The 25,056-nt window shown below is 35.9% G+C and overlaps 1 protein-coding gene across 1 annotated transcript in view; it reads right to left on the reverse strand.

Annotated features, from left to right (window-relative positions):
- Positions 1–24,132, reverse strand: part of PIK3CB (phosphatidylinositol-4,5-bisphosphate 3-kinase catalytic subunit beta) — a gene marked incomplete at its 5' end in the record, with an annotated part of 106,769 nt that extends 82,637 nt beyond the window's left edge. The window contains 6 exons of the mRNA XM_079704825.1: positions 5,094–5,171; positions 6,132–6,302; positions 8,726–8,905; positions 11,643–11,866; positions 20,735–20,960; positions 23,962–24,132. Of these exons, the coding sequence (XP_079560951.1) occupies positions 5,094–5,171; positions 6,132–6,302; positions 8,726–8,905; positions 11,643–11,866; positions 20,735–20,960; positions 23,962–24,132 (1,050 nt within the window). The remainder of the gene's footprint in view (positions 1–5,093; positions 5,172–6,131; positions 6,303–8,725; positions 8,906–11,642; positions 11,867–20,734; positions 20,961–23,961) is intronic.
- Between the last annotated feature and the right edge of the window lie 924 nt (positions 24,133–25,056).

Raw genomic sequence — 25,056 nt, forward strand, 5'->3', positions numbered from 1 at the left:
ATCTCAACTAAACAATCTAAACTTACACCTAAAGGAACTAGAGAAAGAAGAACAAACAAAACCCAAAATTACCAGAAGGAAAGAAATCATAAAGATCAAAGCAGAAATAAATGAAATAGAAACAAAGAAAACAATAGCAAAGATCAATAAAACTAAAAGCTGGTTCTTTGAGAACATAAACAAAATTGATAAACCATTAGCCAGACTCATCAAGAAAAAGAGGAAGAGGACTCAAATCAATACAATTAGAAATGAAAAAGGAGAAGTTTCAACACACAACGCAGAAATACAAAGCATCCTAAGAGACTACTACAAGCAACTCTGTGCCAATAAAATGGACAACCTGGAAGAAATGGCCAAATTCTTAGAAAGGTATAACCTTCCAAGACTGAACGAGGAAGAAATAGAAAATATGAACAGACCAATCACAAATAATGAAATTGAAACTGTGATTAAAAATCTTCCAATAAACAAAAGTCCAGGACCAGATGGCTTCACAGGTGAATTCTATCAAACATTTAGAGAAGAGCTAACACCCGTCCTTCCCAAACTCTTCCAAAAAACTGCAGAGGAAGGAACACTCCCAAACTCATTCTATGAGGCCACCATCACCCTGATACCAAAACCAGACAAAGATACTACAAAAAAAGAAAATTACAGACCAATATCACTGATGAATATAGATGCAAAAATCCTCAACAAAATACCAGCAAAGAGAATCCAACAACACATTAAAAGGATCATACACCATGATCAAGTGGGATTTATCCCAGGGATGCAAGGATTCTTCAATATACGCAAATCAATCAATGTGATACACCATATTAATAAACTGAAGAATCAAAACCATAGGATCATCTCAGAAAAAGATGCAGAAAAAGCTTTTGACAAAATTCACCTCCCATTATGATAAAAACTCTCCAGAGAGTGGGCATAGAGGGAACCTGCCTCAACATAATAAAGGCCATATACGACAAACCCAGAGCAAACTTCATTCTCAATGGTGAAAAACTGAAAGCATTTCCTCTAAAACCAGGAAAAAGACAAGGATGTCCACTCTCACCACTAATATTCAACATAATTTTGGAAGTCCTAGCCATGGCAATCAGAGAAGAAAAAGAAATAAAAGGAATACAAATTGGAAAAGAAGAAGTAAAACTGTCACTGCTTGCAGATGACATGATACTATACATAGAGAATCCTAATGATGCCACCAGAAAACTACTAGAGCTAATCAATGAATTTGGTAAAGGTGCAGGATACAAAATTAATGCACAGAAATCTCTTTCATTCCTATACACTAATGATGAAAAATCTGAAAGAGAAATTATGGAAACACTCCCATTTACCACTGCAACAAAAAGAATAAAATACCTAGGAATAAACCTACCTAGGGAAACAAAAGACCTGTATGCTGAAAGCTATAAGACACTGATGAAAGAAATTAAAGATGATACCAACAGATGGAGAGAGATACCATGTTCTTGGATTGGAAGAATCAATATTGTGAAATGACTATACTACCCATAGCAATCTACAGATTCAATGCAATCCCTATCAAATCACCAGTGGCATTTTTTATGGAACTAGAACAAATCAACTTAAAATTTGTATGGAGACACAAAAGACCCCGAATAGCCAAAGCAGTTTTGAGGGAAAAAAACGGACCTGGAGGAATCAGACTCCCTGACTTCAGACTATACTGCAAAGCTACAGTAATCAAGAAAATATGGTACTGGCACAAAAACAGAAACATAGATCAATGGAACAAGATAGAAAACCCAAAGATAAACCCACGCACCTATGGCCAAGTAATCTATGACAAAGGAGGCAAAGATATACAATGGAGAAAAGACAGTCTCTTCAATAAGTGGTGCTGGGAAAACTGGAGAGCTACATGTAAAAGAATGAAATTAGAACACTCCCTAACACCATACACAAAAATAAACTCAAAATGGATTCGAGACCTAAATGTAAGACCAGACACTATAAAACTCTTAGAGGAAAACATAGGAAGAACACTCTTTGACATAAATCACAGCAAGATCTTTTTTGATCCACCTACTAGAGTAATGGAAATAAAAACAAAAATAAACAAATGGGTCCCAATGAAACTTCAAAGCTTTTGCACAGCAAAGGAAACCATAAACAGACGAAAAGACAACCCTCAGAATGGGAGAAAATATTCGCAAACGAATCAACGGACAAAGGATTAATCTGCAAAATATATAAACAGCTCATGCAGCTTAGTATTAAAGAAACAAACAACCCAATCCAAAAATGGGCAGAAGACCTAAATAGACATTTCTCCACCGAAGACATACAGATGGCCAAGAAGCACATGAAAAGCTGCTCAACATCACTAATTATTAGAGAAAGCAAATCAAAACTACAATGAGGTATCACCTCACACCAGTCAGAACAGGCATCATAAGAAAATCTACAAACAACAAATGCTGGAGAGGGTGTGGAGAAAAGGGAACCCTCTTGCACTGTTGGTGGGAATGTAAATGGATACAGTCACTGTGGAGAACAGTATGGAGGTTCCTTAAAAAACTAAAAGTAGAATTACCATATGATCCAGCAATCCCACTATTGGGCATATAACCAGAGAAAACCATAATTCAAAAAGACACACGCACCCCAATGTTCACTGCAGCACTACTTACAATAGCCAGGTCATGGAAGCAACCTAAATGCCCATCAATAGACGAATGGATAAAGAAGTTGTGGTACATATATACGATGGAATATTACTCAGCCATAAAAATGAACGAAATTGAGTCATTTGTTGAGACATTGATGGATCTAGAGACTGTCACACAGAGTAAAGTAAGTCAGAAAGAGAAAAACAAATATCGTATATTAACGCATGTATGTGGAACCTAGAAAAATGGTACAGATGAACTGGTTTGCAGGGCAGAAGTTGAGACACAGATGTAGAGAACAAATGTATGGACACCAAGGGGGGAAAACCGTGGTGGGGTGGGGATGGCAGTGTGCTGAATTGGACGATTGGGATTGACATGTATACACTGATGTGTATAAAATTGATGACTAATAAGAACCTGCAGTATAAACAAACAAAGAAACAAACAAAAAAACAACTAATATTAAACTTTCTTTGGGTTATTTGTATGGAAATATGTTAATATAAATGTTTCAGACATTTCATGAAATTTCTAAAAATCTTATATGCTCTGGTATAATGTTATAAGTCATAATTCTAGTTATTACTTTAAAATGTATATCTCAGAAATAACTAAATTTCCTTGTCAATTGCATTATTATGAACTTTCATCAAATCTTTAACCGTGGTCATTTTTAAGTCTTTTGTCATTTAGAGACAGTTCTGGGTGTACTCTGATGCTTTCGCAAAAATGTTCCTATAAAATGGTTTCATCTTCAGGGAATTCATGGAAAAGACTCTGACAAGTACAGGCTTCTGGTTAACTGACTGTACTGCTGAACTGAATGAATAAGCATTTTCAGAACTCTAGTGGAAAACTGATGAATTCATAAAAGTGCTAACAAAAGATCAAGATAAAAAAAAAATTTAATTACATGGGACTGAGTGAACTGATGAGGATGATTATAATTTTTGTGACTTTCTGTTTGAATAATTAAAAAAAAAAAACCCACAAGGACTCAGAGGCAAAAAATATACAAATCAATTTTCACCTGCAAAGTAAAGGAGCTGTTACAGTGAAGGATTACTGGACTGAATGTCAATATTATGACATAGTATAAGTGTGTTTCGTGTTTGGTAATTGCAATCTTTGTTGCTTTTGTGGTCATCCATTTACAATGCTTGGTGTCACTTTACCTCTTGTAAAAATAAAATACAGTGTGTGTGCGTGAAAAAAAAAGTCAAAAAAAACAAAAACCATAAAAAAAAAGAAATATAATTCCCTAGGAACTCTACTAAATATTTAATAATCCAGAGGACCATCCAAGATATAAAGTGAAGAAATCAAATTACAGAATAATATACATAACATCATCCCTTTTCTTTAGGAAACCGACCAATCAACAAAATAAACACAACCATATGTTTATATATATTTGTATAAACCATATGTGTATATATATTTGTAGAAACATGGAGGTCACTCAAGGCCTGTTGACCTTGAATCCCATATGATGGTAAAGAGATGGGGAGGAGAATCAGCAACCTTTTCCCTTAAATCATGTTTGGACTTTTATTGCCAGTACCAACAATCATGTTATACTTTTGCCATTGGAAAAAATTAATAAAGAAAATTTAAATCAAAGGGAAAAATTAAATTACCACTAAAATAGAAAACAAAGGCTAATTGGCCATAACCATACTCATTAAGAATTAAAATCTAGCTAAGAATAAAAGTGAAAAAAATCCCTTATTTTAATGACAGCTACCCAAAGAATCTTTAATGTCCATTTATAAAAGCAAGCCACTGGTAATCTTTGGCAAGGTGCTCCTGAATATATCCTCATGCCAGCAAACATCTCAAACTAACTGAATCTCCTTCTTGGATCACAAAACTATTCACTTAATTTCCTGCCAAGCAAAACAGAGGAAAATGTATGCTTTACACTTTCAGACAAAATGCCTTGTTAAGTCTTAACTGTAGGGGTGGTGCAATAAATCCTCATGTGTTAACAAGTTGTGGTCTACAATAGTCATGTATTTTATTTCAGGAAATAATATTACATTTTCTGTGTTTTCAGCAAGTTTAAGTGGAAAAAAAGGGGGGGAAGGGGTAAGAGAGGCTATTGTGCAGCTCTAAGCAAAGCTGAGAAAGGAGAGTAAGCCTGCACAGAAACATGTGACCTATAGGTTTGGCTCAAATTTCACTTGCTGAATTCTTGATCTAAACCAATTTCTTTTCCATAACATACACTGGGAAAATGTCAATCTATCCAGTACATCTCAAACTATTCAAAGAATATTTTAAAACAAAAATTCTTAATTGTCCTATATACCATACTCTATCTCCTGTAGTTAACCAATATGGGTAAAATTCATCTCCAATGTGGCTTTCACTGAGCATATCAGTGACTTATTCAAATAATGGAGCAGAAGATAAATTCAAATCTTAACAAGTACTCACTTTTACAGTTTCTTCTGTGTTAAGTTTATTTCCCTTAACCAAGACAATTTGGAAAGGGTTGTTATTTTCCCAAACATGCTGTAAAACAAATGAAATAAACACAGAGTATTTTAATGAAAGAAATGAATATTCTATGCTAGCAATGAAATCGCCTTATCAGTTCTCATGTCCATTGGTAAAAGAATGAAAATACACCTCTGAACTAACAACTGAAAATCACATATATTAAATTAACCATCACAACCACTAGCACTTAGTTCTCAAGGCAAAACAGGCAGCATTCCAGTATTGCTAAGAAATTCACTAAACACCATTAAAAAATAGTATTAAAAGTTTTGCATAAATTAAGAATTGACCAATAAATTAACATAAAGGTAATAACTTAATCATCAAGGAATGGTTAAACATGCAATTTCTTAAGACTGAAGAACTATTTTAAAACTGTTGTGTTCTAATGAACACAAACTTAAGATTTGCTTTATACAAATATATTACATTCTAGAAAAAAATGATGCCTTTGTTACATTTAAAGTCTAAAAGTACTATAAGAAAGAAAGAAGAAAACAGACAAATTATACCAAAATACTATTATAGATAAACTGACAGAAATGAGATATACCAGAAAATCAACTGTCTCTGCACATCTAACTTTTCTACTAGAATGCTCAACTTGCTCTTTGAAGTCCCACATTTAGCTCTAATCTCAAAATATCTCAAATTTGAGGGCATTTTTCTTTAGCACCAAAAGATAATCGAAAAGTTAAATGGCCTGTTTACAATCATATGTAGCCTGAGTAAGGAAAAAGAAGGGTAGCTAAAAAGATAATTACTAATAAATGGTGATGGATCTTTGGCAAATATGCATTAATCTTCTGTGGAATATTAATATTAATTCATATTAATAGTCTGTGGAAAATATGCATTTTCCACAGAAGGAAAACTGAGCAAAGAATATACGTGTGAGGCTTAAGCATACAACCTAACCAAAAAAAATCGCATGCCTTTTGGGGTTACCAAAGGTTCACACATGAAACTTACGGAAATAATTCGAGTTTTCTTAGGTGGTAAAGGAAGAGGAAGGTTAGATGAATTTCGATTTATGGCAGCCTCTATGGCAATCATTTCCTGTTCATATAGCTTCTTGATCTTGCAACATTCCACAAGTATAAAATGGGGCAAGGTCCTATTCATTACACAGTTCCGGATATACTACGGTGGCAAGAAAGAATAAGGTAAGGATTTTCAAGCAAAACTTACATCAACAGAAGAATAAAATTAAGCTGAACAACACTAGAACAAATGCACTGTGAAAGTGTATCTTAAATAACAACTCAATGTCAAGAATATGAGAAATAAAAATCACAACATAAAACTGCTACAATTAACTGAACATCTACGTACCTGAGAACTGAACTAGATACTTCTTATATGTTAGAGCTAATCTTCATAACTCTAAAAGACAGATTTTCCCCTTTTAATAGATTAAAGAACTGAAAATCAGAAGGCTAAGTTACACAGCTAGTATCTTTAACACCTGGATTTAAAGCCACTTGTCTGACTTCTTTTCTGTTTGCTAAACCTTGGAGAAATATGTGGCACAGTGTAGATGTTTTGTTTTCTCTTTTCTGCACTTAATACCTGACAGTATGACCAACTGGCACACCTTTCCAGGGGCAGGACTTGATCGTCATAGACTGTGATGCCACATTGCAAGCTCTGACCAGTAAGTCAGGAAAGCTGAATATGTAGTACACATGTGGCCATTTTTTATAAGTCCTGAGGTGGCCACATTTCCATGGATCCCTGAGGCAGACCTGGTACCTTTTCAGCACAGGGCTCCAGGCACCCATTACTGCCTTTCCATCAAAAACGTACTGGCCATATGACCTTGATGCTCTGTGTCATTTCCATGAAACCAGGATGATTCTCCAGAGGCATGTAAGAAGAGGGGTGGTTATTCACATTACCAAAGATTCCTAACATAATGAATAGAAATCCAATGTACTCCTCACTATAATAAATTTTCTATAGAGATATAAAGTGTGATTCAGTATATTGTATTCAATTCAGAACCACAGAAAATACACTTTTGGGAAAAAAAAAATTTCCAGAATGGCCTATAAGTGGGAGTTAACATGATACTATGACAAATATATTCATTCAAAAATTTTTCACTATGAAAGATGTATCATTTCATTTCCTTCAGGTTCCTTCACCTTCATTGTATATTTTCTTTCTCACATGACCTTGTACAAAAAACACACACGTCTTTAGTTTTGTTTGTAATAACAAATTCCAGTTTGAGCAAAAGAATATACTTTCCCCTTACTAAGGTTTTAAAAAAAAAAGTGTTAAATTAAAGAAGCAGGAGGCTACTTAAAAGATGGCAGAAGGCTTCCCTGGTGGCGCAGTGGTTGAGAGTCCGCCTGCCGATGCACGGGACGCGGGTTCGTGTCCCGGTCCGCGAAGATCCCACATGCCGCGGAGCGGCTGGGCCCGTGAGCCATGGCCCCTGAGCTCGCGCGTCCCAAGCCTGTGCTCCGCAACGGGAGAGGCCACAACAGTAAGGGGCCCGCGTACCACAAAAAAAAAAAAAAAACGATGGCAGAACACGAAGGGAAGAAGTCAGTACTTAGATGTTACCGCCAAGCACTTTTCCTCTTCCTTCTTCCTCTCGTGGGCTAGAGTTCAAGCACTTACTGTCAGAATGCCACAGATCCCAAAGCTGTGCACAGAGGTTATAACTGCTGCTAGACTTTCTACCTACTAAATCAAGGATTAAGGGCTGCACTAAAAATCTGAAAAAAAAAAAGAAGGGGAGGATACAAAATCCCCTGTTACCTGGTAATAAATCAGAGCTCCTTCTCAAACAGACATCACTTAATAACTGGCATGCCTGTATCCCTCTTGCTTAAAACAAACAACAAAAATCACAAATAAGAGTAATCACAGGTTTCCATGGTGGCACAGTGGTTAAGAATCCGCCTGCCAATGCAGGGGACACAGGTTCAAGCCCTGGTCGGGGAAGATCCCACATGCCGCAGAGCAACTAAGCACGTGCGCCACAACTACTGAAGTCAGTGAGCCTAGAGCCCACGAACCACAACTACTGAGCCTGCATGCCACAACTACTGAAGCCCATGCGCCTAGAGCCTGTGCTCCACAACAAGAGAAGCCATGGTAATGAGAAGCCCACACACCGCAACGAAGAGTAGCCCCCACTCGCCGCAACTAGAGAAAGCCTGAGCGCAGCAAGGAAGACCCAGTGCAGCTAAAAATAAATAAATAAATACATAAAATTTTTAAAGAAAGAGTAATCACATATTTTCCTAAAATTCTGTTACTATTTACCTCTAACTTGACACTTAACCCAGTATTCTTTACGTAACGACCATGTTTTAGTCTCCAAAGGTAATTTCAACAAAAACATCCTCACGTTCCTTGAAGGCAAAGCTTCTTTAAATAGCATACCTTATGCTGGGGGAAGGGGTGTCACAACGCACATATCTTATTTAAACTCCACGATACTCCAAAAATAACCTGAGGCACATCAATTCCCTGCATAAAACATCTCCTCAAAGAATTCATGATTAAATGTAAATAAATGGTAAATTGATAGTTAAAACACATACCTGGAACTGAATTAGTGGGTGATCACCAAACACATATTCTACTCTCCCACTGATTTGCAACACATAGTCATAGGGGCTAACTTCATCTTCTTTCCCATGAATAGTCAAACGTTTTTGGATTGCCAATTCATTTATTTTGATAGGATTCATATTAGGAGATACTTGAAAGCTAAACACATCCTAAAAACGGGGGGTAGAAAAAAGAAGCAATTTTGTATTTACACTGGTAAAAAAAAAATCACTCTTTACATTTGTACTTATTATTAAGTACTACACTGTACACAACTATACATAATGTTTACACATATACATCCTTTACATTTAATTTCCAGTAAATTTTCTTTCCCCCTACCAATCCTGGAAAATCATTTTTTAACCTAAATGAATACCTTGTTACAGTTCATCTCATTTTTAGTTTAGTCTTCCCAATGCTGGTTATCAGCAGTAATGGTGAAACGGCCAAATGAGAATTTTGTAGAATTGGGGGGGGGCGGGGAGATGCATGTATGATGGAGTAGGTTGCCAAACAGCCTTTATTCTGAGATTCTGTCATTCCTATTTTTTGATGGTAAAATGTTTATTCACTTATGAAATAGTGCTGGCAATAAATTACGGTATGGGGTTTGGGTTTTTTTAAAGCAATAATAGCCTAAATAAAAATCTATAAACTCGGGCTTCCTTGGTGGCGCAGTGGTTAAGAATCCGCCTGCCAATGCAGGGGACACGGGTTCGAGCCCTGGTCCGGGAAGATCCCACATGCCGCGGAGCAACTAAGCCCATGCGCCACAACTACTGAGCCTGAGCTCTAGAGCCCATGAGCCACAACTACTGAGCCCACGTGCCACAACTACTGAAGCCCGCGTGCCTGGAGCCCATGCTCCACAACAAGAGAAGCCACCGCAATGAGAAGCCCGTGCACCACAAATGGAGAGTAGCCCCCGCTCGCCGCAACTAGAGAAAGCCCACGCCCAGCAACAAAGACCCAACACAGCCAAAAATAAATAAATAAAATAAATAAATTTATTTTTAAAAAAATCTACAAACTCTATGTGACTTCCTAAAATTATTTCATAACTTAAAAATTTACTATTCTGTATGATCAGAAACTCTAAGAATTTTTGGTTTAATCCCTGGGAAGTATTTAGCCAGAAGAAAAAGAGACTAAGGAGACATATGATAGCTATATTCCAATTATCTGAATATCTGGCATGTAGAATAAAGGGAGATTGAATGGATACTTATTAAATAGGAAAGTATAACCAGATGAGCAGAAGTCACAGAAAGCTAGCTTGAATTTAATTTTCTAAATTCGAAATTTAAATGTGTGCTTGCTCACAGTGAAAACATGCTACTTCAGTAGGCAGAGGGCTCCCATAGCAACTGTATGTATTTGGTTAGAGACACAGGATATAAAGGATGGTGAAAAGAATTATTATGTTGTATAAAGAGTCTGCCTAGATAATGTCTAAACTCCTTTCACCGTTAAGTTCTATGACTGCTTGAATCCAATAAGGTTTTACATCTATATTTCTCTTCTAACTTCAAAACACTTCTTTTCACATACTTTGTTACAATGATGATCACATTAAAATTTGTATATCCAGTAGAGGTTTGACCCATATGTGATGAAATTCAAACTGACCTAGATGGACAAACTGCCCAGAGCAGGTATTTTCAAGTTGAATTCTAATCACCTTTTAACAGTAAAATTCCCTATTTCAACTCTTTCAACAGTGCAGAATTCCCTAAACAGTATTTTAAATTTGATCTTTACACTTTATGATATCCAATTCTTGGCTTAAATTGAACTTAAGTCTCAACATACCTCAGTATAGAGTGGCAAATTGTTTTCTTTTTTTTTGCTCTAGACAAACATCCTTTGCAAAATGCCTGAATGTAGGATCCTTTTTTTACATCTGACCTAACAAATACTTAATAACATGTTTTTGGAAAGGAGGCCGACTTGATAAAATGAGAAACACCTGGAAAAAATCCTGGCTCTACTGCTGACCAGCTATGAAGCAGGGCACAAAAGAACTCAAACTTCTCTCCCTGTCAGTTTCTTCACTATAAAATGGGGTTAAAATAACAACACTTTATTGGGTTGTTGTGAGAAGTAGAGAATATATTTCAAAAATACCTTTCATAATTCCTGGCATAGTAAAGTGCTCAACATAGAATGGCTACTGATAAAGGTTTTGTTATTGTTATCACAGTAATTGAAGAACAGAACAAAATATCCTTGTACTCCTACCCTAATTCCAAGGCCAGAGACTAGATGATAAAATGAGCACACTTCATACAAAGGCAGTAGCATAATCTAGTTTGTAAAATTGCTATGAACATTCAGATACAGATTAACTGTATATACACTCTATTATAATGCCCAATTCCGAACCAGCACTTAGTTCACATATTCACAGAATGCAAATGTAAGAAAATGGAAAAAAAGGGCTCTTTGATCAAACCTTTCATTTTATAGACAAGAGAAAAATCACATGAGAAAATAAAATTATATCTACATTAAACAACATTATCTATACCAGGGGTTGGCAAACTTTTTCTCTAAAGAACCAGGCTTTGCTAACAACATATGAGTATCTGTCGCATATTCTTCTTTCTTTTCTTTTTAACATCCTTCAAAATTCTTCCCTTTAAAAATATAAAAACCATTCAAAACCACTGCAGTTTGCAGACACTGATCTAGACAAAAATGCATCAAAAAACCATATATGTGCAAAGGATGTGTCACTTTAGGTTGTCACATATAATCCTAAATATATTTCCATCTTAAATCTAAAAATGCTCTTTGTCAGTGTTTACTGGGTGAGCAACAGCCTCCTCTAACATTGGTGCTGCATTCTGGTAAAATTCACAAATTTATTATAAAGTATTTCTTAAAATAATATAATACTACCTGACAATTTTCAAAATGAACAGCCACAATGAGCTTTCCTCCGTAAAGTTTATCTTCTAAATTTTCAGGAATGGATGGTTCATGCTCTGGTGGATAGGTTTGCTTTAGCCAATCCATCCAAGACAATCCCACAAGTGACTGAATCTTTTCCTCACTGAATCTGCGCATTTTTATTCGGAATTCATTCACCTCAGGATCCTTCAAGGCATCAAATTCATGCAAACCTAAACAAAAATTTTAAACGTGTCATTTTGAGTAGCTAAGAGAATACAAAATATACTCAAAAAAAGATAATTTGGATGCTTGGTTTTTATGAAGCCAACAAAACTGAGTGGGAAAATATTATGAAAGATAAAGAGAATATTATGAAAGATAAAAAAAAAATTCAAAATAAAATAATGAACTTCATGTATAGAAGATGAACATACAATTAGGTTTCTAAAGAATACAAACTTGAAACCTCTTAAAGAAATATAGTTGGTTACCAATTTTAAAAAGATAATCACTGAAATTCACAGTACTATTTTAAAACCACATATGAAAGAGCCACAGTTTTTCTTTACAAATCAAGTAAATCACATTTAAAATATTTAAGAAAGGCTAAGAATCTGAAAACTTTACAAATAAGCCTAAAACTCAAGTTATTACTTAACTTAAAACTCAGTAAACTTAAATTTTATAAACTTTCAGTTTACTGTGATTTTTCACCAATGGTTATAGTATATCAGTTAGTCAAAAATCTCATAAACATAAAACTACTTTTTGTTGTACTGAATTATGAACCACTTCTGCCATGAAGATAACTATATAACAGCCTGTTCATAACATTATAATTATTCTAATAAATAATTCTAGATATCTGAAATAATAAAAGAACATGTATAAATTTTTATATGTGCATTAATTTTTACCTATCAGATTGGCAAACATTTTAAAATTGGACAAAACCTTACGCTGGAAGGGACAGAAGAGAAATAGGCATATTTAATATTTATTAGAACTCACACTCACACACACACACACACACACACACACACACACACACACACACACACGTTTTGACCTTGGTATTCCACCAAAATGAACTGCAACCTGAGAGACTCAGGACCAACCAGTGAAAGTCAAATATGTTCCCCAAACCAACCACGTAAGATGCCCAGCTTCTTGTGAGCCCACCTTGAGCTTCCTCCTGCCAGCAACTTCCATCAGGCATACATGAAAGCCATCCACTTTCTCTACCATAAAACTTTATCACTCCCTTGCCTGACTTTGAGTCATTGCCAAACACAAAATTCCTTTATTATAGCAAGCTCTGAGTAAAAAGTCTGTTCTCATTTGCATGATTGTTTATTTCCACAAATCTATGGAAATAATTGTACAGATAACATGATATCAGTACAAGCATGTTCACTGTAGCTTTGTTTATCATAAATAAAAAACTGAAAATAACCTAAAGATAATCATTAAGACCTGGTTAAAAAAATTAAGATACATCCATATACCATGATAGAGTGGTACAAGTGCTAAAATGAATGAAGTAGATCTGTGTTGTTAGGATAAAAGTCCCAGATATATTAAATATATAAAGCAGGGACACAGTGGGTCTCGCAAGATTTCTTTTATGCAAATTCAAAAGAAAGAATATAGAATGCATATAAATTTTTGCCTTGAAAATTGAGATAATATTAACAGCATTTCATAGTGTTGGAGAGGGAAGCACAGTGGTGCAAGCTGTTACTTTTCATTCTGTAGGGCCAAATCAATACTATATCATTTGAATATATTCACGTCAATGAGTGTCATCTTGATAGTAGACTTACCTGCATTGTATATTTATGTCTATTAAAACAGTCATTATTTCTAAAATAAATATTAGCATCAATTTGAGGTATTAAATATAGAAAAATTAAAATGTTTAAGTTCCATAATACAACAAAGGTAAAATCTTGAGGGTACAATATGATTTCTTGGATAGTTTTAGATCTGGAATAAAATATATTACTCTAAATCAGCTATGTGAATGAACTGTAATTTAAGTGAACTACCTTAAGTATCTTAGAGCTTCTTCCTTTGCACTGTTCAAACTATTTCTATTCACAGATCATCGGTACTACAGATAAGGACATGGAAATGAATACCTAATAATAGATACATCTAACAAAAATCAAACTCTTTATCTCCCTTTATCTACTAAAAGTCATGTCTAATCCACTTTCTAAATGTCTCTCAACTCTGTCTAGTTCTCTTAGGTCCTATAGCCATTACCTTAATCCTAGCTACCATCATCTCTCCCATGGATTAATTATTACATCAGTTTTTCATTAATTTCTCTACTCACAATCTTAATCCCTGCAATCCATTTCCATTCCCCAACCTAAATAATTTTTCTAAAATGAAAATCTGATGACGTTACTCCCCTACTTAAATCCCTTCAATAGCTTCCCAATTGCTCTTACGAATTAAATCTCTACTTTTTACATGGCCTGGATGGCTCTGCATGCTCTGAAGCCGGTTGCCTCTCTGGACTTCCTGCTTATCCTAGCTGTCCCCTTAAGCAAATCATAGTCAATTTCTTTTATTCCTTGAATAGGCCATCCTTCCTATATGCCATTCCCACTTGCTTTTCCTTTTTCCATCTCCTTTTACTTACTCAACTCCTAATGAGCGCTTAAGTCGTGGTTTAGCTGTTTGTCTGCAAAGAGGAAATCCCTGACTCGCCCACTTGATTTAAATGACCCTCCTTGACTTATAGCAGCTTATACATTGTATTGTAACTGTCTGTTTACTGATCCATTATTTCCCACTAGATTGTGAGCTCCAGGCAGACAAAGACCACATCACCCAAGTTCAGTGCTGTGGTTCTCAAGTATAAACACTCAATATAAACTGTTGAATTGCAATTGCTATTGTTTTGGTAATTTTTTTCAATATAATATAAATAAGGGACTCTTTTCACATAACTATGAGAGTCAACTGAAAAGTACAGATTTCTTTCATACATCCCAGACTCACTAAATCCCCATCTCTGACAATCTGCTTTTTAAGAAACTGATGAATGGTTACCTAATCTATAACAAAGGAGGCAAGTGGACTTCCCTAGTGGTCCAGTGGGTAAGACTCCGTGCTCCCAATGCAGGGAGCCCAGGATGTGATTCCTGGTCAGGGAACTAGTTCCTGTATGCATGTCACAACTAACAGTCTGCATGCTGCAACCAAGAAGCCCGCATGCCACAACTAAGAAGTCTGCATGCCGCAACTTAAGATTCCCGCATGCCACAACAAATATCCTGTGTGCCACAACTAAGACACAGCACAGCCAAAATAAATAAATATCTTAGGGCTTCCCTGGTGGCGCAGTGGTTGAGAGTCCGCCTGCCGATGCAGGGGACACGGCTTCATGCCCCGGTCCGGGAAGATCCCACATGCCGAGGAGCAGCTGGGCCCGTGAGCCATGGCCGCTGAGCCTGCGCGTCCGGAGCCTGTGCTCCACAACGAGAGAGGCCACAACAGTGAGAGGCCCGCGTACCGCAAAAAAAAATAATAATAAAATAAATAAATAAATAAATAAATATTTTAAACAACAACAACAAAACAAAGGAGGCAAGAATATACAATGTAGACAAGACAGTCTCTTCAATAAGTGGTGCTGGGAAAACTGGACAGTTACATGTAAGAGAATGAAATTAGAACACTCCCTAACACCATACACAAAAATAAACTCAAAATGGATTACAGACCTAAATGTAAGGGCAGATACTATAAAACTCTTAGAGGAAAACAGAGGCAGAACACTCTCTGACATAAATTGAAGAAAGATCTTTTCTGATCCACCTCCTAAAGTAATGAAAATAAAAACAGAAATAAACAAATGGGATCTAATTAAACTTAAAAGCTTTTGCACAGCAAAGGAAACCATAAACAAAAGAAAAAGATAACCCTCAGAATCGGAGAAAATATTTGCAAACAAAGCAACCAACAAGGGATTAATGTCCAAAATATACAAACGGCTCATGCAGCTCAATAACAAAAAACCAAACAACCCAATCAAAAAATGAGAAGACCTAAACAGACATTTCTCCGAAGAAGTCATACAGATGGCCAAAAAGTACATGAAAAGATGCTCAACATCACTAATTATTAGAGAAATGCAATCAAAACTACAATGACATTATCACCTCACACCGGTCAGAATGGCCACCATCAAAAAATCTACAAACAATAAATGCTGGAGAAGGTGTGGAGAAAAGGGAACCGTCCCACACTGTTGGTGGGAATGTAAACTGGTACAGCCACTATGGAGAACAGTATGGACGTTCCTTAAAAAACTAAAAATAGAACTACCATATGACCCAGCAATCCCGCTCCTGGGCATATATCCAGAGAAAACCATAATTTGAAAAGATACATGCACCCCAATGTTCATTGTAGCACTATTTACAATAGCCAAGACATGGAAGCAACCTAAATATCCATTGACAGAGGGATGGATAAAGATGTGGAACATATGTACACTGAAATATTACTCAGCCATAAAAAAGAACAAAATAATGCCATTTGCAGCAACATGGATGGACCCAGAGATTGTCATACTGACTGAAGTAAGTCAGACACAGAAAGACAAATATCATGATACTGTTTATATGTGGAATCTTAAAAAAAAAAAAAAAGGTACAAATGAACTTATTTACAAAACAGAAGTAGAGTCATGGATGTAGAAAACAAACATGATTATCAGGGGATATGGCAGGGGGAGGGATAAATTGGGAGACTAGGATTGACATATACACACTACTATGTATAAAATAGATAACTAATAAGAACCTGCTGTATAGCACAGGGAATTCTACTCAATACTCAGAAATGGCCTATATGGGAAAAGAATCTAAAAAAAAAAAAAGGAGTGGATATATGTGTATGTATAACTGATTCACTTTGCTGTATACCTGAAACTAATACAACATTGTAAATCAGCTGTACTCCAATAAAAATTAAAACAAAAAAAGAAAGGAAGGAAGGAAGGAAGAAAAAAGAAAGAAAGAAAAAGGAAGAAACGGATGAAGCCTGAATTGGGGAACTACTATAAAGATCTCTTAAAAGTAGAAACTTTGCCAAAAATAAAAAGTTAGGCTAAGGAATTTAATTTTAAGCCTAGTTAATTGCCTATATGTCTTTTGGTATGAAAATTTGATAGCATATCTTAAATTTTAAGAGTACTGTATAGTTTACAGTCAAATATAAATTTTTGATATTAAAAATGTACTGAATGAACAATTTCTTCATATTGAATATACTGTTAAAATCCTACAGACTATGTATTTCCTTCACTTTAAGGTATGCCACAGCTTTAGATAGGTGAGGAGAAAAAGGAAGTGTTCAAATACTTTTTTCAGGATGCTGACAAAATCCTCTGATCAAGATTTACTACTGGGTATTTGGATAAATTAATGCAGGAGTAACAAGTACCTTCACTACAGAGAATAATCAGAACCCCAGCAGTAGCTCTATAAATAATTATTGAGAATAAACAGAAAATGAAATAATTAGGCATATCGTCTTTCAGGAAAAGGTATTTTTAGACCCATCAGGGCAGTTATGTCTGTAAAGGTTCTATTGTTTTCGCTGGGGAGGAGGAGGCAGCAAACTTGTTCCTGAAGTTAAATTGAAATAATTGTTCATTGTTTTCCCAGGAGGCATGACCTCACAAAGTCCCGGTTGTAGTCATCACATACAAATCAGCAACTGCAAAAAATGACTTGTTAGGTATTTAAAGTAAAATTTCATTCTAAAACATCAAAACAGACTTACTCAACTTCCTAAATGACTGTTAACATTTGAATTTGTGTATATGATCATAAGGCCAGCTTTCCTAAACTGCTGAGGATCTAAAGTACAATTTATAAATTTTAAGAGCTTATAAACTGTTTAATTCAATGCAATAAAACACTCGTGGCATTTTCTTAGTCATTCAAATTGCAGGGCACATTGCATAAAAAAATTTTTGTACAATAAGCTTTATACACTAAATGAAATATGAAATATGGTACATTGTTTACAGAAAGAGAAATTCAATTCTAATATATATTAGATATCTGTGCTGTTAGTAGGGTGAAGTTAGAGTTGTCAAATTTAACAAAAAAAACACACAGTATGTCCAGTTCTATTTGAATTTTAGATAAATAGTGAATGACTTTTTGGCATTAAGAGTATCCCATGGATCTACTGTACTTTTATTTGGTAAATCTGACAAGCTTAGGTACAGATAATGGTGGCTAATGATTCCATATGCTTTGAAGATCAAGACCCAAAGAGAGCACAGTGATCTAAGTTTTGAAAAGATGGTAAATCTCAAAAAGACACCTATATTCTCATAAAAGTTAACTCTCTCTGTGATGTGAACCTTTCGAATTGTCAAATATTTCAGCTTCCCTAAATATCAGCAGAAAAATACAGAAAAACAATATTTTCACAAACACGCACACAAAACTGCTTAAAAAGAACTATATCAAAATATTATCAGTGGGGCCTCCCTGGTGGCGCAGTGGTTGAGAGTCCGCCTGCCGATGCAGGGGATACGGGTTCGTGTCCCGGTCTGGGAGGATCCCATATGCCGCGGAGCGGCTGGGCCCGTGAGCCATGGCCGCTGAGCCTGCGCATCCGGAGCCTGTGCTCCGCAACGGGAGAGGCCACAACAGTGAGAGGCCCGCGTACCGCAAAAAAAAAAAAAAAAAAAAAAAAAAAAAAAAAAAAAAAAAATATTATCAGTGGATATTCTTGTCCTAGATAACACTGTAAGTGATTTTTTTATTCTTTCTGCTTTTACATATACTCTTTAATTCAAAGGAAAAATTTTTACTAATGGAGAATAATTAAAAGTTAAAAAAAATCTTTGGAGCTCTAAAAAATAGAAAGGAATGCTTTCTATTGAAGCTATTAATATATTTTTGAAAAATCTGTATGGTATACAATTACAAGCCTATTTAATGGGGGAAAAAGTCATTGCCAAAGCAAACTAGCTATCACCTGAAATAATCAAACATTTTTAAATACCAGGGTGTCATTCAGTAAATAAACAAGCTTCTGTTTTAAGTACTCAAAGGGAAGAGTTTAGTCCCACTGTGTAATCATTAGCTAGCCTGAATTAACTATAGGTCAAGATCAAAGAATAGTACCTTAAAGGTACTTACTATCTTAAAGGGGATGGTACTATATGATCCTATAAGAGTGAATGTGATCAATACAGGTAGCCAATCCAGATCCAACACTCTTCAGATATTTTTGGTTTTCTCCTTTAAGCCTCCTCCTCAGTAATCCCTTGCAGTATGCAAATTGAAGTTAATACCCTGTCTAAGGCAGGACACCACTGGCCCTTTAGACATCTAAGATTACTATAGCAAGAGAGACTGCTCCGTGTTTATTGTGTTACTCACAATTCTCCCTGAAATTAATATGCAAAGAATAATGTGGGCATGATATATCTTGACTTGCTATAAAAGTAACTTCTACTTAAAAGATAATTTTACTTATGGAGTAAAATTTATGGAAACATCAATCAGCTTAAAGTCTCGGTTAGCATAGAGAGTTGTGCATAAATTACGTTCATACTACAGAGGCAGTTCACAAGAAACAGGGTGCATCTCTAAAAAAGGGCTTCTCAAAGTACCTGAGGCAAAGGAACAACTTTTTTATTTCAAATTTGCAAAAAAACAATACTTTTATAAAATAAAAATAATTCACTAGACATATAGATTGCCAACAAGCACATGAAAAGATGCTCAACATGGCTAACTATTAGAGAAATGCAAATCAAAACTACAATGAAGTATCACCTCACAGTGGTCAGAACAGCCATCATTAAAAAGCCTACAAATAACAAATGCTGGAGAGGGTGTGGAGAAAAGGGAACCCTCCTACACTGTTGGTGGGAATGTTAACTTGGTTCAGCCACCATGAAAAACAATATATGGAGGTTCCTCAGAACACTAAATATAGAGTTGCCACTTGATACAGCAATCCCACTCCTGGGCATATATCCAAACAAAACTATAATTCAAAAAGATACATGTGGGCTTCCCTGGTGGCGCAGTGGTTGAGAGTCCGCCTGCCGATGCAGGGGACACAGGTTCGTGCCCTGGCCCGGGGGGATCCCACATGCCGCGGAGTGGCTGGGCCCGTGAGCCATGGCCGCTGAGCCTGCGCGTCCGGAGCCTGTGCTCTGCAACGGGAGAGGCCACAGCGGTGGGTGGCCCGCGTACCACAAAGGAAAAAAAAAAAAAGATACATGCGCCCTTATGTTCATAGCTGCACTATTCACAGTAGCCAAGACATGGAAACAGCCTAGATGTCCGTCGACAGATGAATGGATAAAGAAAATGTGGTATATATACACAATGGAATACTACTCAGCCATAAAAAATAATGTAATAATGCCATTTGCAGCAACATGGATGGACCAAGAGGTTATCCTACTAAGTGAAGTAAGTCAGAAAGAGAAAGACAAACACCATATGACATCACTTATATGTGGAATCTAAAATTTGACACAAATAAACTTACCTACAAAACAGAAACAGACTCACAGACATACAGAACAGACTTGTGGTTTTTCAAGGGGGAGGGGGATGGATGGACGGGGAGTGTGGGGTGAGCAGATGCAAACGATGATATATAGAACGGATGAACAACAAGTCCTACTGTATAGCGCAGGGAACCATATACAATATCCTGTGATAAACCATCATGGAAAGGAATGTATATTTCTGCATAATTGAATCACGTCTTTATACAGCAGAAATTAACACAACATTGTAAATCAACTATACTTCAATAAAATAAATTAAGAAACAATAAGTCACTGGAAAAGAAAACGATAAAAAATTACACACACCCTTGGATGTTGTGGCAATATCACATCGCTACAGAAGTTTATTCTCGATTTCTATACTTACTTTATCTCAGACTGGTAACAATGTACAGACCAGCACTGGTCCATGGACCACACCTTGCAAAGCAACGTCTTAGATCATACTGACTACATGTTTATACAGATAACAACAAACATGTTAAAAATTCAAAATAAGAATTTTTTAAATTACCTTTTCCTATAAGGACTCCAATTTTTGAGTCTAATTTTTCCCCTGGGTCACAACTTCTTGTCACTAATTTGAGAACTGGAAGAAAAGGTCTGACATCACAGAGTCTTCTTGTTTCATCTTCAAGCTCCTCATATACAGCAGTTTGATTCACACATGCAAACATATAGGAGTCAATTTCCATAAGGAGGTTAAACATTGGGTAATTATGAACTTGTTTCCATAACATCTGCAGGAAAAAGTAATAAGACATTTTCTGAAATGGAAATACTTGCTCAAGTGTACAAAGATATATCTACAAGGATGCTCACTGCAGCACTCTTTGGAAAACTCAAAAACCGAGGACAAGCAAAATGCTTAGCAATAAGGGATCAGTTAAGTGAATTACGGAATATTACAGAACTATAAAAATAAAACAGAAAAACATGGTAACATGGAAAGCTATATGAGATATATTAAGGTTGGTCTCTTTTAAAAATAGCAAATTGTAAGAGAATATGAATGGTATTTAACCCATTTTTGTAAAGTAATATAATGGTATAATGCAAAAAAAGCATTTATATAAACAAAAGTATTAAATGTGAAAATCTATGAAGAATAAGAATCACTGAAGACTTCCATATTTAGCATTCTTGTGAACATAAATAATTTCTAATTTAAAAAAAGAACATTTAAAGTATGTATCATCTATCACCCCCATACAAAATTTACATTATTTTTGTCCTGAATTCTTTTCTATTCACCAGAGTTATCTCCATTAACTAGCACTGTCCTGTCAGGATGAGCAGAATCAATTTCTCATGATCTCCCCTGAAGTCTCCTGTATGAGAACATATAAAAGGTCACCACACAAACACAAGGTGGATTACATATTTTAACTGCAACCAGGACAAAAGCCAACAGCTGAGGGATAAAAATTGTGGCCAATCCTCAGATTCAGTTATATAAAACAAACAAGAGGGGCTTCCCTGGTGGCACAGTGGTTGAGAGTCCACCTGCCGGTGCAGGGGACACGGGTTCGTGCCCCGGACCGGGAAGATCCCACATGCCACGGAGTGGCTGGTCCCGTGAGCCATGGCTGCTGAGCCTGCGCGTCTGGAGCCTGTGCTCCGCAACGGGAGAGGCCACAACAGTGAGAGGCTCGCGTACCACAAAAAAAAAAAAAAAAAAGAGAGAGAGAGAAACTGATGCTAGGCAAAAAAAAAAAATAACAAAAAATAGGTAAATTGGACTTCTTCAAAATTAGAAACTTTTCTGTATCAAAGCACACTATTATGAGAGTGAAAAGGCAACTCACAGAATAGGAGAAATTATTTTCAAATTATATGTTTGATAAGAGATTACCATCCAGAATACATTAAAGAACTCCCATGACTCAACAACAAAAAACAATTGAATTAAAAAATAGGCAATGGTCTTGAACAGACAATTCTACAAATGGCCCATAAGAACATTAAAAGATGCTTGAAATCATCAGCCATTAGGGAAATGCAAATAAAAACTAAAATGAGGTACCACTTCACAGCCATAAGAATGGTTATTACTTTAAAAAAAAAAGGAAAACAAGTGTTGGCTAGCATTTTGAGAAACTGGAACCCTTTTGCATTGCTGGTGGGGAAGTAAAATGGTACAGTCATTGTAAAAAAAAAAAAAAGTTTAGCAGTTTCTTAAAAAGTTAAAACAGAATTACCATATGATCCAACATATGGAGAGCAGGGATTCATACAGATACTTGTGCACCAATGTTCAGAGCAGCATTATTCACAAAAGACAAAAGATGATTATAACCAAAATGTCCATCAAAAGATGAATGAATAAACAAAATGTGGTATATCCATACAATGAAATAATATTCAGTCTTAAAAAGGAATGAAATTTAGATACCTGTAACAACATGGATGAACTTTTAAAATATTATGCTAATTGAGAAAAGCAGACACAAAAGGTCGACTACTGTGTGATTCCACTTACATGAGGTAGCTCGAATAAGCAAATTCATATAGACAGAAACTAGAATAGAGATTACCAGGGACTAGAAGAGGGGAAGTTTATTATTTACTAAGTACAGAGTCTGTGTTTAGGATGATGAAAAGTGCTGGAAATGGATAGTGGTGATGGATTGGGCAACACTGCGAATATACTTAATACCAAGAAACTGTGTGCCTAAAAATGACTCTTACGGTAAGTTTTATGCTATACACATTTTACAACAATAAGTTTTTTTTAAAGGAGCAAGGTTTCAATGGTTAATTCAGCTTCAGCTATAGCCACAGGCATCCATACCTGTCACTTGTGACTATAAAAATAAGTGTATTCTCTGCCCCTGTAGGGTGCCCAAAACAATTAAAAAGTGATCCCTTTTCACTTAAGGGATTATGCAGTTCTAGAATTCTTATGTCTCCCTAATGAAGAAGCTTGGAAAAGAGTTAAAAGACTGTCCGAAGTCAAGCGCTTTAAAAAGGTTTGTCATAAATACTTTTTCTTAAATATGTTATAAACCCCAATTTCCACATTGGGTTCAGCTATTTGAAAAACATTGAAGAGAAAGTTTAGGAAAATAATTTTACTTACAAGTCATAATCTTCACAAATCAATAGTACTCACCAATTCGCTTGAAAAAAAATCATCCAACAAAACATGCAAGCCTTGTTATGTGAAAGAATTTGCTTTCAAATGAGCACATAGCATTCATTACCAGGGGAAAAAAATCTATTGAACAGCAGAAAACCTTTTTTCCCCCCAGAGTGACCATGAAAAATAGTGGGGATCGGGACAGAAAATGGGGATCAGAAAGGGAAGGAAAAGGAGAGAAGAGACAACCAACAAAAAATCACTTGAGGAAAAAGAAATGTGATAAGCTCAAAGACAATTAGTACAAAGATCTTACCTCAAAATAAAACTTTCTAGAACAATGTCAAATTCCTTTTGATAACCTGAACAAGGCTTTCAAACTAGCTAACATAAGCTAATTTGTCTTCATTCAGGTATCACACGTGGATTTTTTAAAAAATTAAAAGTGAGTGGGAGTGAGAATGAGAATGTTTTATATAGCCAATAAACAAGATCCAAGACACAGTATGGATCAAAATCTTTAAAATATAATGACTTATAAACTTCTCTCACATTTACCATATGATTTACATTAATAACATTCTAAAATGGAGGAACATTTTCCCCTAAGTGATATAGTAAGTAAGCTATGTTTATAGAAATTCAGCCTGATAACATACCTGTTTAATATAGGAAATGGTAGCTTCCCGAGGTACCTCCAACTGGATATAAATCCCAGTGGGCAAAAGGAAATCCACGGGTATGGAGCCATCAGATGCTATCTGTGAATCCACTGCCCAGATGTCAAGGATGTCTGCCATAGCAGGAGGCATTATGAAGCAGAAGCACATTCATAACCATGGGGCTCTAGAAATGAGTAAGTAAAACTTAGTGAATTAATTAGCCAAATTTTATACTAAAACATGATAAAGTTCACTAATCCATAATTAGTCCTTGGATTTCAATATAGCCAACAATGTAACAGGTGGTCAATTAAGTTAAGCAAGAGTAAGCCACCATAACTTAAAAATACTTTTGGTTATCACTATATAAATTATGTATATATACCATACTGATTCAAATTCAACATAGTAAGTATACGACATGTGAAAGATGAAAGGTTTAAGGAGTACAGGCTCCTGGGAAATCCAGTTAACAACCACTCGACAGGGGATTCTCTCCAGACTTTACTTACAGAATTGATATCCGCTTTTTCAACCAAATTTTTCTTGACAAACTCCATGAAAAATGGCCATCAAGAGGGCATTCCTTCAAAAATAATTTTCTATCAAGCTCACGAGAGAAACAAAATGTCATGAACTTAGTCCTATGACCCACCACCAAAGTATTAAAAAGACCAAACCCCCCAAACCAGCTGGCAAGGCCCTTTATGCTATGACTCTGGCCTGTTTTCCTTTGCTTCTCTGACTACTCCACAATCCAGGCTCTTGTGCCACAAGTGCCTTTTGCCTCCTGCTGCTAGACCTATGTTCACAGATATGTTGACACTGCCCGTACCAAACCACTATTCCAACAAATGCACCCTTCAACTGGGCCATTTAAGTCTCATCTATTCCTTAAGGGCCTCCTTCAAGAAAGCATAACAATAATCCTGGGAAGAACATGGGCACTGAAGTTAAAAAAAACAAAAAAACAAAACAAGGTTCAAATCCCATTTATTCAAAACATTCAAGTATCGTGTCAAAAGAGACAGGTGCCAACTTGAAGCATTTTGGGGCATCAAAAACAATAATGACATCCGCGGACTGAAACAC

The sequence above is a fragment of the Hyperoodon ampullatus genome, assembly GCF_949752795.1.
Source record: "Hyperoodon ampullatus genome assembly, chromosome: 5".
NCBI classification, from domain to species: domain Eukaryota; kingdom Metazoa; phylum Chordata; class Mammalia; order Artiodactyla; family Ziphiidae; genus Hyperoodon; species Hyperoodon ampullatus.